Source organism: Enhydra lutris, unplaced genomic scaffold, assembly GCF_002288905.1.
Source record: "Enhydra lutris kenyoni isolate GAN:26980312 unplaced genomic scaffold, ASM228890v2 scaffoldscaffold2, whole genome shotgun sequence".
Taxonomy (NCBI): Eukaryota; Metazoa; Chordata; class Mammalia; order Carnivora; family Mustelidae; genus Enhydra; species Enhydra lutris.
Genome location: NW_019154086.1, coordinates 18,489,526 through 18,501,298, shown reverse-complemented (window position 1 = coordinate 18,501,298; position 11,773 = coordinate 18,489,526). Strand labels below are relative to the sequence as shown.

Sequence of the window (11,773 nt, the reverse complement as noted above, 5' to 3'; positions counted from 1 at the left end):
CTCTCTCTGCCTGCCTCTCTGCCTACTTGTGATCTCTGTCTGTCAAATAAATAAATAAAATTAAAAAAAAAAAAAATATATATATATATATATATATATTCAAGAAGAGAAATTAAAGATATATATATCAATCAAGTAATATACCATGTTATAGAATTGGAAGTCTCATATTGCTGAGATTATGGGGGTAAGTAAATGGAACACATGCTTAACTGCAATCCCAATCAAAATCCCAGGAAGATTATTTTTTGTAGAAATTGATTGGAAAACAAGGGCACCACTGAAATTCAGTGGGAAAGACAGTCTTGTCAATAAGTGGGACTAGAGGGGCGCCTGGGTGGCTCAGTGGGTTAAAACCTCTGCCTTCAGCTCAGGTCATGATCCCAGGGACCTGGGATCAAGCCCCGCATCGGGCTCTCTGCTCGGCAGGGAGCCTGCTTCCGCCTCTCTCTCTGCCTGCCTCTCTGCCTACTTGTGATCTCTGTCTGTCAAATAAATAAATAAAATCTTTAAAAAAAAAAAAAAAAGGCTGCATGACACAGGTTCAAAGCCTGTGTATGGTTTGACCCTATCTCTTACTGTTTTATTGAGGTAAAGATATGTCATACTAGTCACTGAAAAAAAAAGGGAGCAAAAATCCTTTTTATGATGTAGCTGAGTTAACATTCACAACGTCTTAGTTCCAGGAATATAAGCTTGCATGAAACGACAGTAGCCTCAAATATGATTTTAAATTTAACAGTCACCTCTAATGCCTCAAAAGACTGGGTGGAAATAATTTTCTCACTAAATTTCCATAATAGAAGCTGCAGAAGAATTCCATTACTGTAGGACTGCAAAAGAAGCAATTACATTCATTGCCATTTTTATGTATTCGTGTGTTACCAATTTAGAAAGTGTCACCCTGGTGCAAGCCTCTAGAGCCAATGATGGAAACGACGAGAGAGTTCTTTCAGCAGTTCCAAGGAGGCCGCCTCCTCCTTCCAGTTCTTAATGCTGCACGTTTTGATGAAGGCCTGCGGAAGTCTCCGCACGTCACTCTTCAGTAGAGTGAACAGTTTCTTTTTCATGTCATATACTAAAGTCCTGTCTTGGGCTTCTGTTCTTACGTTTTTGTTGCCTTTGATTTTGCCACTCTGATTCCATCCCCTTCATTCAGATCATTCCATATCTTCATTCAGTGCTTTTTGCCATTTTCAACTCTTTTCTCCCTCCTGCTAGTGAGTATTGCTTGAGTTGGTTCACCCATCAGATATCCAAACCTTTCTTTAGTAACAGCCTCTGAATGTCATGGATGCTGTTGTTGGCTGTCTGGTGCTTAGCTAGCCTCAGTTTCTGGGCAAGACAGCTCGTGACATCTTCCCGTCAGCCTGCTGGGATTGGGAATCCTCAAGACAGCGCTACAGGTCATGCATCTGTGGCTGTTTAGACTGGCATTTGACATGCCATTTACGCCAAATTCCACATGGAAAATTGCATATTGAGATATGTTAGGATTTTTTTTTTTTTAAGATTTTTAAAATTTATTTGGCAGATGGAGATCACAAGTAGACAGAGAGGCAGGCAGAGAGAGAGAGAGAGATGAGGAAGCAGGCTCCCTGCCAAGCAGAGAGCCCGATTTGGGGCTTGATCCCAGGACACTGGGATCATGACCTGAGCCGAAGGCAGAGGCTTTAACCCACTGAGCCACCCAGGTGCCCTGAGACATGTTAGGTTTTAAAGATGTTTCTTCTTACTTTTTGCTGTGAGTTTTTGTGTTCATTTCTGCACATCTAACTATTCAACTTTTTTTTTTTTTTTCCTCCCCTGGTGATTGAGGAAAGCAACACTCCTATTGATTTGAAAATTTAGGTCTTGGATCTTGGCATAGATTCTTACTAAAGCCATCACTTTTTTATTTGTTACCAAGTTCTAACACAAATTGCTTTTTGCATTTTAATGTTGGTTGAATGTTTAAAAGGAATCAGTTTATAATTACCAAAGTGTATTTATTCAGTGCTTCCACATAGGGCATTGTATTATTTCTTGTATAAAGCCACCTGTACAGAATCTTGTATGTGTGTGTGAGAGAGAAAGACAGAGAAAAGTTGTGTGTGTGTGTGTGTGTGTGTGTGTGTGTGTGATTATATATTGAGGGAGAAATAAGAAAAATCCAGTACATACATACATACATACATACATCCGACATGAATAACTGTATTTTATAATACTTACGTATAAGTGTATGAGTTTAAACACATAAACATCTATATTAACTTACTTATACGAATATTTATACATACACAAAATACCATACTTCTGTTCTAGTTGGTAATTTTAGAACTAATACTGCCATTGAACTAACCATTTTATCATGGGAGTCAGGAACAATGATGGGGTAATTAGGAATTTGAGTGATGGAATGGGTAGCAATTTCATGACAAACTTTGAAGCAGTTTTCCAGTCATCGGCATTAACAATTTGGCAAAGAAGTTGTCCAGAAATGATACCACATAATAACATTTCTCAGAAAAATTACATGATGAAACATTTCCAAAAATATGGTTGACCATCTCAGTACAGAATTATGAAATAGGTGTTACTGACTAGAAACCGTGGCTCCTACCATGTCACAGTTGGGCTGGAGGAAGTTGGAGGCAAATTTCTGAAATTTTTGGAGCACCTGCTTCATAAGGGTTTAGTCTGTATTTAAACTGGAACAAATGTGAAAACCCAACACAAGATTAATCATATCATTAGAAAAATGTATTCTTCTTGGCTGGGATAAATGTAAAAAGAACTGAACTGTTTGTTGACTTATTTAACCCAAGAAACTGATCCTCATCCACTGATCCTCCTTTCACATGAGAAGCACATCACCATCCTATGAAAAACATTATTACAACATTCTTGAGACTAAAGCATCAATTCTGGAGACTTTTCTGTAAAAGTTACTGCTAAAAAATGGAGCAATTAGTTGCTGTCTACATACTGAATGACTTTAATTGAAGGATATAATCATGGGATACTTAGATGTTGTGTCAGCTTTTAGATAACTGTACACACACAGCACGTTTACATTGCATAGAAAATGGATTTCCTTTGTGGACAGACTTTTACGAGTGCAAAGCACTGACTCCCAATTTAAACTATAACATTCTTTGAGTTGAAAGGCAAGAAAAATAACTTCTTGGGGCCCGTACAACTGCTCATCTTCAACAACCTCAAATTTTTAGTCTGTCTCCAGGATCTTCTGTTTCTCCCATCAGTAGTCATCCTGCCAACCTGGCTATCAGGAGCCTCCATCACTCCTGTTTCTCTAGCCTAATAAATGTGGATTTTGTGACTCCCAGAATCTCATTAAAGAGTAAGAGTGCACTTGACTGAGTCCAGATCTCCACAGATAACTCTGCCGTCAGCCAGCCCCCTGTGGGCCCTTGTCCCTGCTTCCTTTCCTCCGCTCTATGCACCATTTAGATTTTGGGGGCTGACTGTGTCAACATTCAGGACCCAGTTGACCTGAGTATAGTCTGAATTCGTAAACACATGCCCAGTGTCTATGGAGTGAGACTCCTCCTAGGAACCCAGGTGGGTCAAAAGCTGGGTACAGGGTAGCTGAGACACTGTGTGTGTGCTGATGAGACAGCAGAAAGTGGTGAGGACTCTGAGCTGGACTGTACCCGCCCCACCAAGAGGGGAATCACTCTCCTCTATCTGGTTACTACCATGCAAGTATGCCGCTGCACTGCTAGAACTTCTAAGTTTTTTTTTTTTTTTTTTCATTTTATTTTATTTTTTCAGTGTCCCAAGATTCATTGTTTGTGCACCACACCCAGTGCTCCACGCAATACGTGCCCTCCACAATACCCACCACTAGGCTCACCCAACCCCCCACCCCCATCCCCTCCAAAACCCTGTTTGTTTCTCAGAGTCCACAGTCTCTCATGGTTCGTCTCCCCCTCCGATTTCCCCCAGCCCACTTCTCCTCTCCATCTCCCAATGTCCTCCATGTTATTCCTTATGCTCCACAAGTTAAGTGAAACCATATGATAATTGACTCTTTCTGCCTACCTTATTTCACTCAGCATGATCTCCTCCAGTCCTGTCCATGTTGATACAAAAGTTGGGTATTCATCCTTTCTGATGGAGGCATAATACTCCATTGTATCTATGGACCACACAGATGAATATCCATTCGTCCGTTGAAGGGCATCTTGGTTCTTTCCACAGTTTGGCGACTATGGCCATTGCTGCTATGAACACTGGGGTACAGATGGCCCTAGAACTTCTAAGTTTTATGAGAAACCAGAGGTTTGTTTTTCTTAATGAGAGATCTCCAGAACTTGAAGTGGTGGCTTGATCAACGAAAATTTGAGATACAGTCAGAAGTAGACAGTAACTGATGGATTCTCTTAGACCCATCACCCAGCTTCTCATTGCCTTGCTGCCCGTACCTCCTCCTCCTGCCCTCACAGCTGTGGTAAAGTCTGGACGTCATCATATTTTATCTGTGTACCACATGACCGTCATCACATGCCCGTCCAAAAAGCAAAAAGGATAATTCCTTCATGTCTTTAAAATTCAGGGACTGTTTCCATTTCCTCAACTGTCCTAAAAATGGAGGTTTTGTTTCTTCACTCTGTTGTCATTGAAATTCAGACATGGTCTGACTATTCCACTGGGCTAGTATCTCATAAATTTCTTTTCATCTGTAGGTTTCCCCTCCCCCCCCCTTTTTTTTTTCCCCTTTGCAGTTTTATTCGTTGGAATAATTTTTTTTTGATCCTGTAGAATTTTTGACAGTATGAATTAGGCTGATTGCATACCTGTAGTTTTGCTTAATATATTCTCTTGTGTTTCCTTTATAGTGGCAAAGAGGCTTAATCTGATACAGGTTTGGTTTTTCTGCAAGGTTTTCTAGATAGTGGTATTTGTCTTTCATTAGGAGTGCATAATGTCTGCTTATCTCTTTCTGTACTGACCATTGCCTATATCCGTCCATTCATGCAGAGGTGGCTGTGATATTTTAAAACACTATTTCTTCCCTCTCCTCCACACATATCTTGGGCCAGATGTAACCCATGAGCCACCAGCTGTAGAATCTAGTCAATCTATTAAAGTTTAGGCAGGAACCCTGTCTGGAATGTTCTGTGATTCATTTTCCGAGTGAGCCTGTCCTAGTACAGGGAAATGATTTGCCAGATCTACCATTCACTTTTCTATTATCATGTTCCTACTTAGAGTGAATGCAGAAAGGAACATTTCTTTTCACTAGGTTGGGTGAAGAGCATCTTAGTAAGTATCCTTTGTTTGGATCAGATGTCATGGTGTCCTTTCATAAGGCACATAAGTCAAATATCCAGAAAATATGCATCTTACCTTGTAAGATAGAAATAGGCATTAGTACCTTTAACATGCGTGACCTCTGTAATTCTTTGTGATTGACCTTGAGGAGAAAGGACCTTGCAAATCACATGCCTAATTAGGTCCTGTTTCCATAATGTTATCTGTAGCCATTGTTTATGTTCTTTGCATAGAGTGAGGAAAGATGAATTGTGGGTGTTAAGAGATGCGTTAATTGCGGGATAAGTATGGACAGTAGGCAATAGAGTGTAGCAGTTAGATTTCCACAACTGTGTTCAGTTGAGGCAACTTTATAGCTGTGTAGCTTTGGGAAATTTACTTCCCCTCTGGATTCTGAATTTTCTTCCATCTTTAATGGGACCTCAAGAATTAAGGGCTTGAGACATTGACTGACTCTGATTAGCTTAATCCTTGCATCTTTATTAGGCAACAGTTTCTTTGTTGTCTTTTTAAAAGAGTAGATTTTCAAGTTGGATTTTTTTTTAATGCTCAAGATTAAGAAAAAATGAAAAAACAGAAAGGAAGATGGTAAAAAATCAACATAACCCTACTTTATGCTATTTGAAAGAAGTATAGTTTTATAGCAGTACGTTGTATGCTTTTTGTTCGTAGCTGGTCTGGAGAAATCGGGCCCATATGTTCAGCACTGAGCCTGGCATTTTAATGCGTGGAGTACACAGCTTTTAATCTTGGTGCCAGGTGCAAAAGTAAAATGTTCACATGGATAAACTGTACCTGAACATTGTTTTTCTTGAGTCAGAGATGCACTTGGCAGTAGCAGGCATGTTTCTGTGTGTGAAATGTCCGTATTTCCACCCAATTCTCTGCGGTGTTCGAAACAGTTTAAAGATGGTATCTGTTCTACCATTGTTTATACTTCTCGCTCCAGTCTGTAGACTCTGAGCACTGCTTCTTGTCTCTTTTCGGCCATTCCCTCACTCTCCTTTCAGCCCCCTTCCGCACGAAGTCAGCTGGAAAGTGGCCTGATGGTTTAGAATGTGTATTTGAAGACCGATTTGGGGATAAGGATATTTCCTTCTTTCCTTCTTTCCATCCTTTCTTCCTTCCTTCCTTCCTTCTTTCCTTTTTTAAGATTTCTGTATTTCAGAGAGAGGGGGGTAGAGGAGGACTGGAGGAGCAGAGGGAGAGGGAGAGAGAAACTGAAGCAGACCGTACACTCCCATCTCACAACCCATGAGATTGCAACCTGAGCCGAAACCAAGAGCCAGGAGTCAGGCACTTCACTGTCTGTGCCACCCAGGCGGCCCAAGGATATTTTCGTATTCAGCATATTCTTTTCCAGTCAGTAGACCCTGCCTATCGTAATGAGTTCAGACAACTAGTAGAAGGAAAGAATGAGTTGAGGCACATTCCCTGCTGGGGTCATTATCTCCTGAGGATGCTGGCAGTAGTTAAGTCAGGACAAGACCAGTAGATAAGAGGAGTCATGGTGTGTACTACGTAAATTCTGTTCTTCTTTGGAAAGCCCTGATCTTCTGGGCTGGGCCACCACCACTGACCATCTTTGTCTCTTTGCTTTCAGGGTGTACGCCATGTACAATTCCGTAAAGGGATCCTGCTCCGAGCCCGTTAGCTTCACTACCCACAGCTGCGCACCCGAGTGTCCCTTCCCACCTAAGCTGGCACACAGGAGCAAAAGTTCGCTAACCTTGCAGTGGAAGGTGGGTAGTGCGTCAGGCACAGTCTGACATCTAGCCATTTGAAGCGTCCCTATTTAGCACTACAGTCTGGTGATCGTGTTTGATTTTCTACATAGTAACTATGTGAAACAATTGATTATGATATTGAAAGTAGTCGGTCTGTCTGTAAAAACTGGGCAAAGCGGTAGGAGGTAGAAGTGCAAAAAATAGTTGTAGCTCTCTCTGCAGGGGTAAATCTTTCAGGTTCACGAGCAATACGTTATACGTGGTATGAATTCTGAAGATACTTGGAATTCATCATTTTCTAATGGTTTTGTTCATTTCAACAGACGTTTGAACTGAAGACTCTAGTAGAAAGTTTTCATGAAGAAAGATTTAGACATAAGTTGGTTTTGGCTCCATGGGCTTGTTTCAGTGGCAACTCAAAAATGTTTAATATTTAAAACAGCCTAGAATGTTAAGTGTTCTAACTATATTAAGACTTAACTTTTACTGATGAGGGCTTTTATCAGCTGGGGCTCCTCATTATTTTTTAAAGTCTGAATTGTATAGTCGTTTTCATAAAATGCAATTTCCTGGCTACAAATAACTCTTGCCAAAGAGAGGTCTTTATGGCATAGCCTTAGCTTCTTACTCGCAGTTGTGTGTTTCCAAGAAAGTAGCAGATTCTCTGTAATACCAGTCTCTATGGTAATTATTTCTCTATGTTTCTATTTAAATGCAGCTTAAGATATGAAATTTTTAGAGGGAGAGCTAAAGAGTCGTGGTGTTTGGGGAGTACACCCACGTGTGAAAGAAGTAAGGGGACTAGAAAGATCTTGTATTGGTGGAGACCTACTTTGTTCCCAATGTAGGAGGTTGAATTTGTGCAGGGCATCCATTCAGGCCTTTGAGAGAAGTGGTTAGCAGTAAAGCCCGGGCTTCTGGAGACCCCTCTTGTGTGGGCAGCTGCGTTCTTATAGCCACTGGCCAACATGGAGTGTGTTGCTTGGCAAAGGCAAAGTTTAGACTGGCTTAGAATCTGAACTATTTTATTTTCCTTCCTGGCTTCCAGGGATAATCCAGGTCAGTGATTCCCTACCTTTTCAGAGTTGTAACACCCAACTGGTCATCATTGTTGAAGTCTTTGGAGATCCACATCCATTTTAAAACATGGTCTCTACTTGCACATGTACATACATGAACATATCTTTTTTAAAGGAAAGAATTAAAATTCATTTTGTTTGGAAAATAGAAGAAATCTTAAGATTACCAGAGGGACCCCGGGGTCTTATAAACCTAAAGTTGGGAATCACTGATAACATACTCGGCTTAAAACCTGGATGAAATTCAGGTGTTAGAGCAGCACCTTTAAGAAAACGATTACTTATTTGGAGGAAAACATTTCACGTTGTCTTTCTCCCTTTATTTAACTGTGAATCAAAAACATACTCTTTCTTGTTCCATGCAGTCAAGTACAAACTTGAAAGTTCTGGATTCAGTTCACTTTTCATTTAAATGTCCTTAAAACAGATTTCCTGATCACAGTGTACCAGCTGGGGGCCCGAGGACAGGGGGACAGGGCTCGACTCCCGACCTGTCCTTGAATCCTCAAACACTAGGACAGTCAAGATCTTCTCACTTCTTGTTAGTCAGCAGTAAGAGACAGGGCAATACAAGACCAAAGTCACTGCTCCCACCCTCAAGTTATTAAGAGCCCGGTGGTGGGGCAGCATATCATAGAAGAAACGACTGAAGCAGTAGTTTCTCTAGAGAAATTTCTAAACATCATTAATAGAGTTCTTATCTTAGAAATGGGTTCTCCTCTAAAATTTATTTTTGTCCGTTATTTAGAACTCGAGATGTATCCCTGTCTCCCAAAACGAGCCACAAAAAAGCCTGAGATCACAGTTCCATAGAATCTAGAGCACTCCCCTGAAATCTGGGTTTGAGACCAGATATGACCCAGAAGGCAAAAGCAGGGGAGAAGGGTTTCTTCATAAATTTAACTAATACTTGCTGAGCCCTTGATGATGATTTGTTATTCACAAAAATAAAACAACAGCTATTGTTCCTGCCCAGTAGTTGAGTAGGTGACTTATATATAGTCTCCCAGTGACCTACCACATCATTTATTCTCGGAACATGAAATTAAATGTGATAGCAAGCGGATAACAAAAGACTACACTTGACAAACAGCCGAGCTGGGCTTTAGATGCAGTTGTGGCCGCCCCGCTGCCTTTAGCTAGGAGCCAGACAGTGTATTTGTGAAGCTCTTGTTTTTCCTGGGGGAAGGCCAGGCACCGACACATTGGTGCAGTGGGGAGCCCTGGTCTCCTCCTTCTAGCTGCCTTCTCCTCCCTCCATCTTAACTACGCTCGTGCAGTGAGGGACCCCACGGCAGCACCCCCTTCTAGCAGGGCTAACCCCACAAAACACTCTTCTTGAAAGTTCTCCACTCCCCTTCCCGTGGTCTAATGCCCATTTTCTCAGTGAAATAGACCTCCACATGCTTTGAAGAGGAAAGCAAACGATGAGACTTCTTTTCCCTAACATGTGAAGAGCTAATTGCTCCTAGTAACCTCCCAAGAGATCTCATTTTTTCTCATTTTTTTTTTAAAGGGAAATCTCAGTGGCACAGAAGTCTTTCTAATCTTAAGCACTTAAAAAAAAAAGTGCTGTGTGGAGGAAGTTAACAAAAAAATATATACTCTTAACCCTGAACCTGGCTGGTCAGGTTTACCCACTGGACTCCAAGCAGCATCTACATTTCCCAGCTGCCTTTTTTCTCCCCCTTTTCCCGAAGTTCCTCTTGAAAGTCTTATCCCCAGAGGAAGCAGGGCACAGTGTGGGTGTGGGTAGAGGCGGAGGGGAAAGAAAGGAGCTTTGGCTCTTTGTGGGGCATGATTTTTTAGTAGTGGGGCTCTCTCTACAGTTGAATTGTATGAAAAGTCATTTGTAATATTGTTTCCCAAGGTAACGCGGGAGCCACCAGGGGTATCCGCCCAAAGGGAGAGCACAGGGCTAGCATAAATAGTGTATTTGAACAAAGCTGAGAGCTCGGAAGTTTTGTCTGCGAACTGCTTTCTCTAATCTCATTGTACTGTTTTCCCTTTTTTTTAGGCACCAATTGATAATGGTTCAAAAATCACCAACTACCTTTTAGAATGGGATGAGGTAAGCGTATTTTCATATCCATCCATCTGAAACACCATTTCAAAAATAAAATTGCTGAACAAATACCATTTTATTCTTTTTTAAGATGTGCTAAACACATGGGGGGAAAAGAACGTAAGTAGTGAAAAATTTAAACCCATAGTATTGACTGTGGAAAAGGAAGATGGACGAAAGCAGTGTAATGAATTATATTAAATTGCATTAAATGTATTTCCTAGGCTTATTTGCAAGAAATGCTACAGAAAGAAAAGACAGGGTCTTACCTCTCGTGGAATCCCTGGGGCCTAGCCAGCCATCAATTCCTTTAAGAATCAACTGCTTTGTTATCTTGACCGCTCAGGGCCATTCTGCATAGATGGTTTTGATAAGGTAAACCACAGTGTGACTTGGGAAGCATAATTTGTTTCTTCTTTTTGAAGCCATGGATGTACTTTGGTGTTGCACTGTTGGGCGTTCTCTGTGGGAGAGTTGGAGCCATGCCTGGAGGTCTCACTCTCCCAGAGGCAAGTGTGATCACCCCGCAGGCTAGACCGTCCTGTAACAGGCGCCCTGTGCCCCTGTGCTGTCTCTGTCACCAGAGGCCCTATAACAGTATCCATGGTGAAGTTTCCTTACTCATGAGCCCACTCTGGGCTGAATGGTGACCCTGTGCATTTCTGGCCGTGCTAACACTACCCACAGAATCTCACGCAGGAAATAACTGGATGCAGAAAGAAGCCTTTCGTTTCTAAAAAGGAACTGTACTTTTTGTTCCTGTAGATTTTAATTCTATTCACTCATTTACCCTCGCTCTATTCTGGCTTGCTGTGAGTGAGCAAATAGACGAAGGGTTTCGAGAAGAAATGTAGATGTTGGGGAGAAATGCAAGTTAACTAGTTTTGGGGACTTAAATTTAGGGAGATTTTAAAAGATTCAGAATTCAGGCTTGGGCAAAAAGTGACTTGTTGAGTGTGGAAAAAATACTTTCACCAAATGTAAAATGAAATTGAACAAAACTCTCACGATGAAATTTTGATGTGGGAAAGGGGGCCCTCCATCACTTTGGGCATTAGCGTGTTTTCCCATCTGGGTTGCATATGAAAGCTGGAGTCCAAGTTACCGAAGAAACAACCTATTGTTCGGAGATCCTTGTGAATAGTTCCTGCATACAGATGGGTGAAATCCCAGACTTACTTGACCAGGATATTTTACAGATTAGGTGGATTTCATTTTAAGGTGGTTTGATTGGAAAGTGAAACCACCCTGACGGCCCTTGTGGAAAGAGACTTCTTATAGGCAGTCCAGAAGGCTGGAAAGGAACCTGACTGACTTGCAGGCACATGGCGACATCTTGCCATCTCCTCTGCGTCCAAAAGGACAAGTGAGAGTTCGACAGAAAGTGTTAAATGTGTGTTGGTGTGTTGCACCAGCCTGATGTTTATTCTCTTATCTTGAGATTTTATATCAGGATAGAATTTACCACTAAAGAGGAGGCACTTTTCATTTCAGATCTTCCCCGAGCTCTGTGTACAGTACGTGCTTATATGTGTCTGTGTGTGCGTGTCTCCCATGGGGTGTTTTTTTTTGTTGTTTTGTTTTTTGGTTTTTTTTTTTTTTTTTTTTTTTTTTTTTTT

General features: G+C 41.3%; 1 protein-coding gene across 1 annotated transcript in view; it reads left to right on the top strand.

Moving 5' to 3' along the window:
- The window catches only part of LOC111150836 (fibronectin type III domain containing 3B), a 343,921-nt gene that overhangs the window by 261,831 nt on the left and 70,317 nt on the right, over positions 1 to 11,773 (top strand). The window contains exons 10-11 of the mRNA XM_022508466.1: positions 6,887 to 7,025; positions 10,107 to 10,160. Of these exons, the coding sequence (XP_022364174.1) occupies positions 6,887 to 7,025; positions 10,107 to 10,160 (193 nt within the window). The remainder of the gene's footprint in view (positions 1 to 6,886; positions 7,026 to 10,106; positions 10,161 to 11,773) is intronic.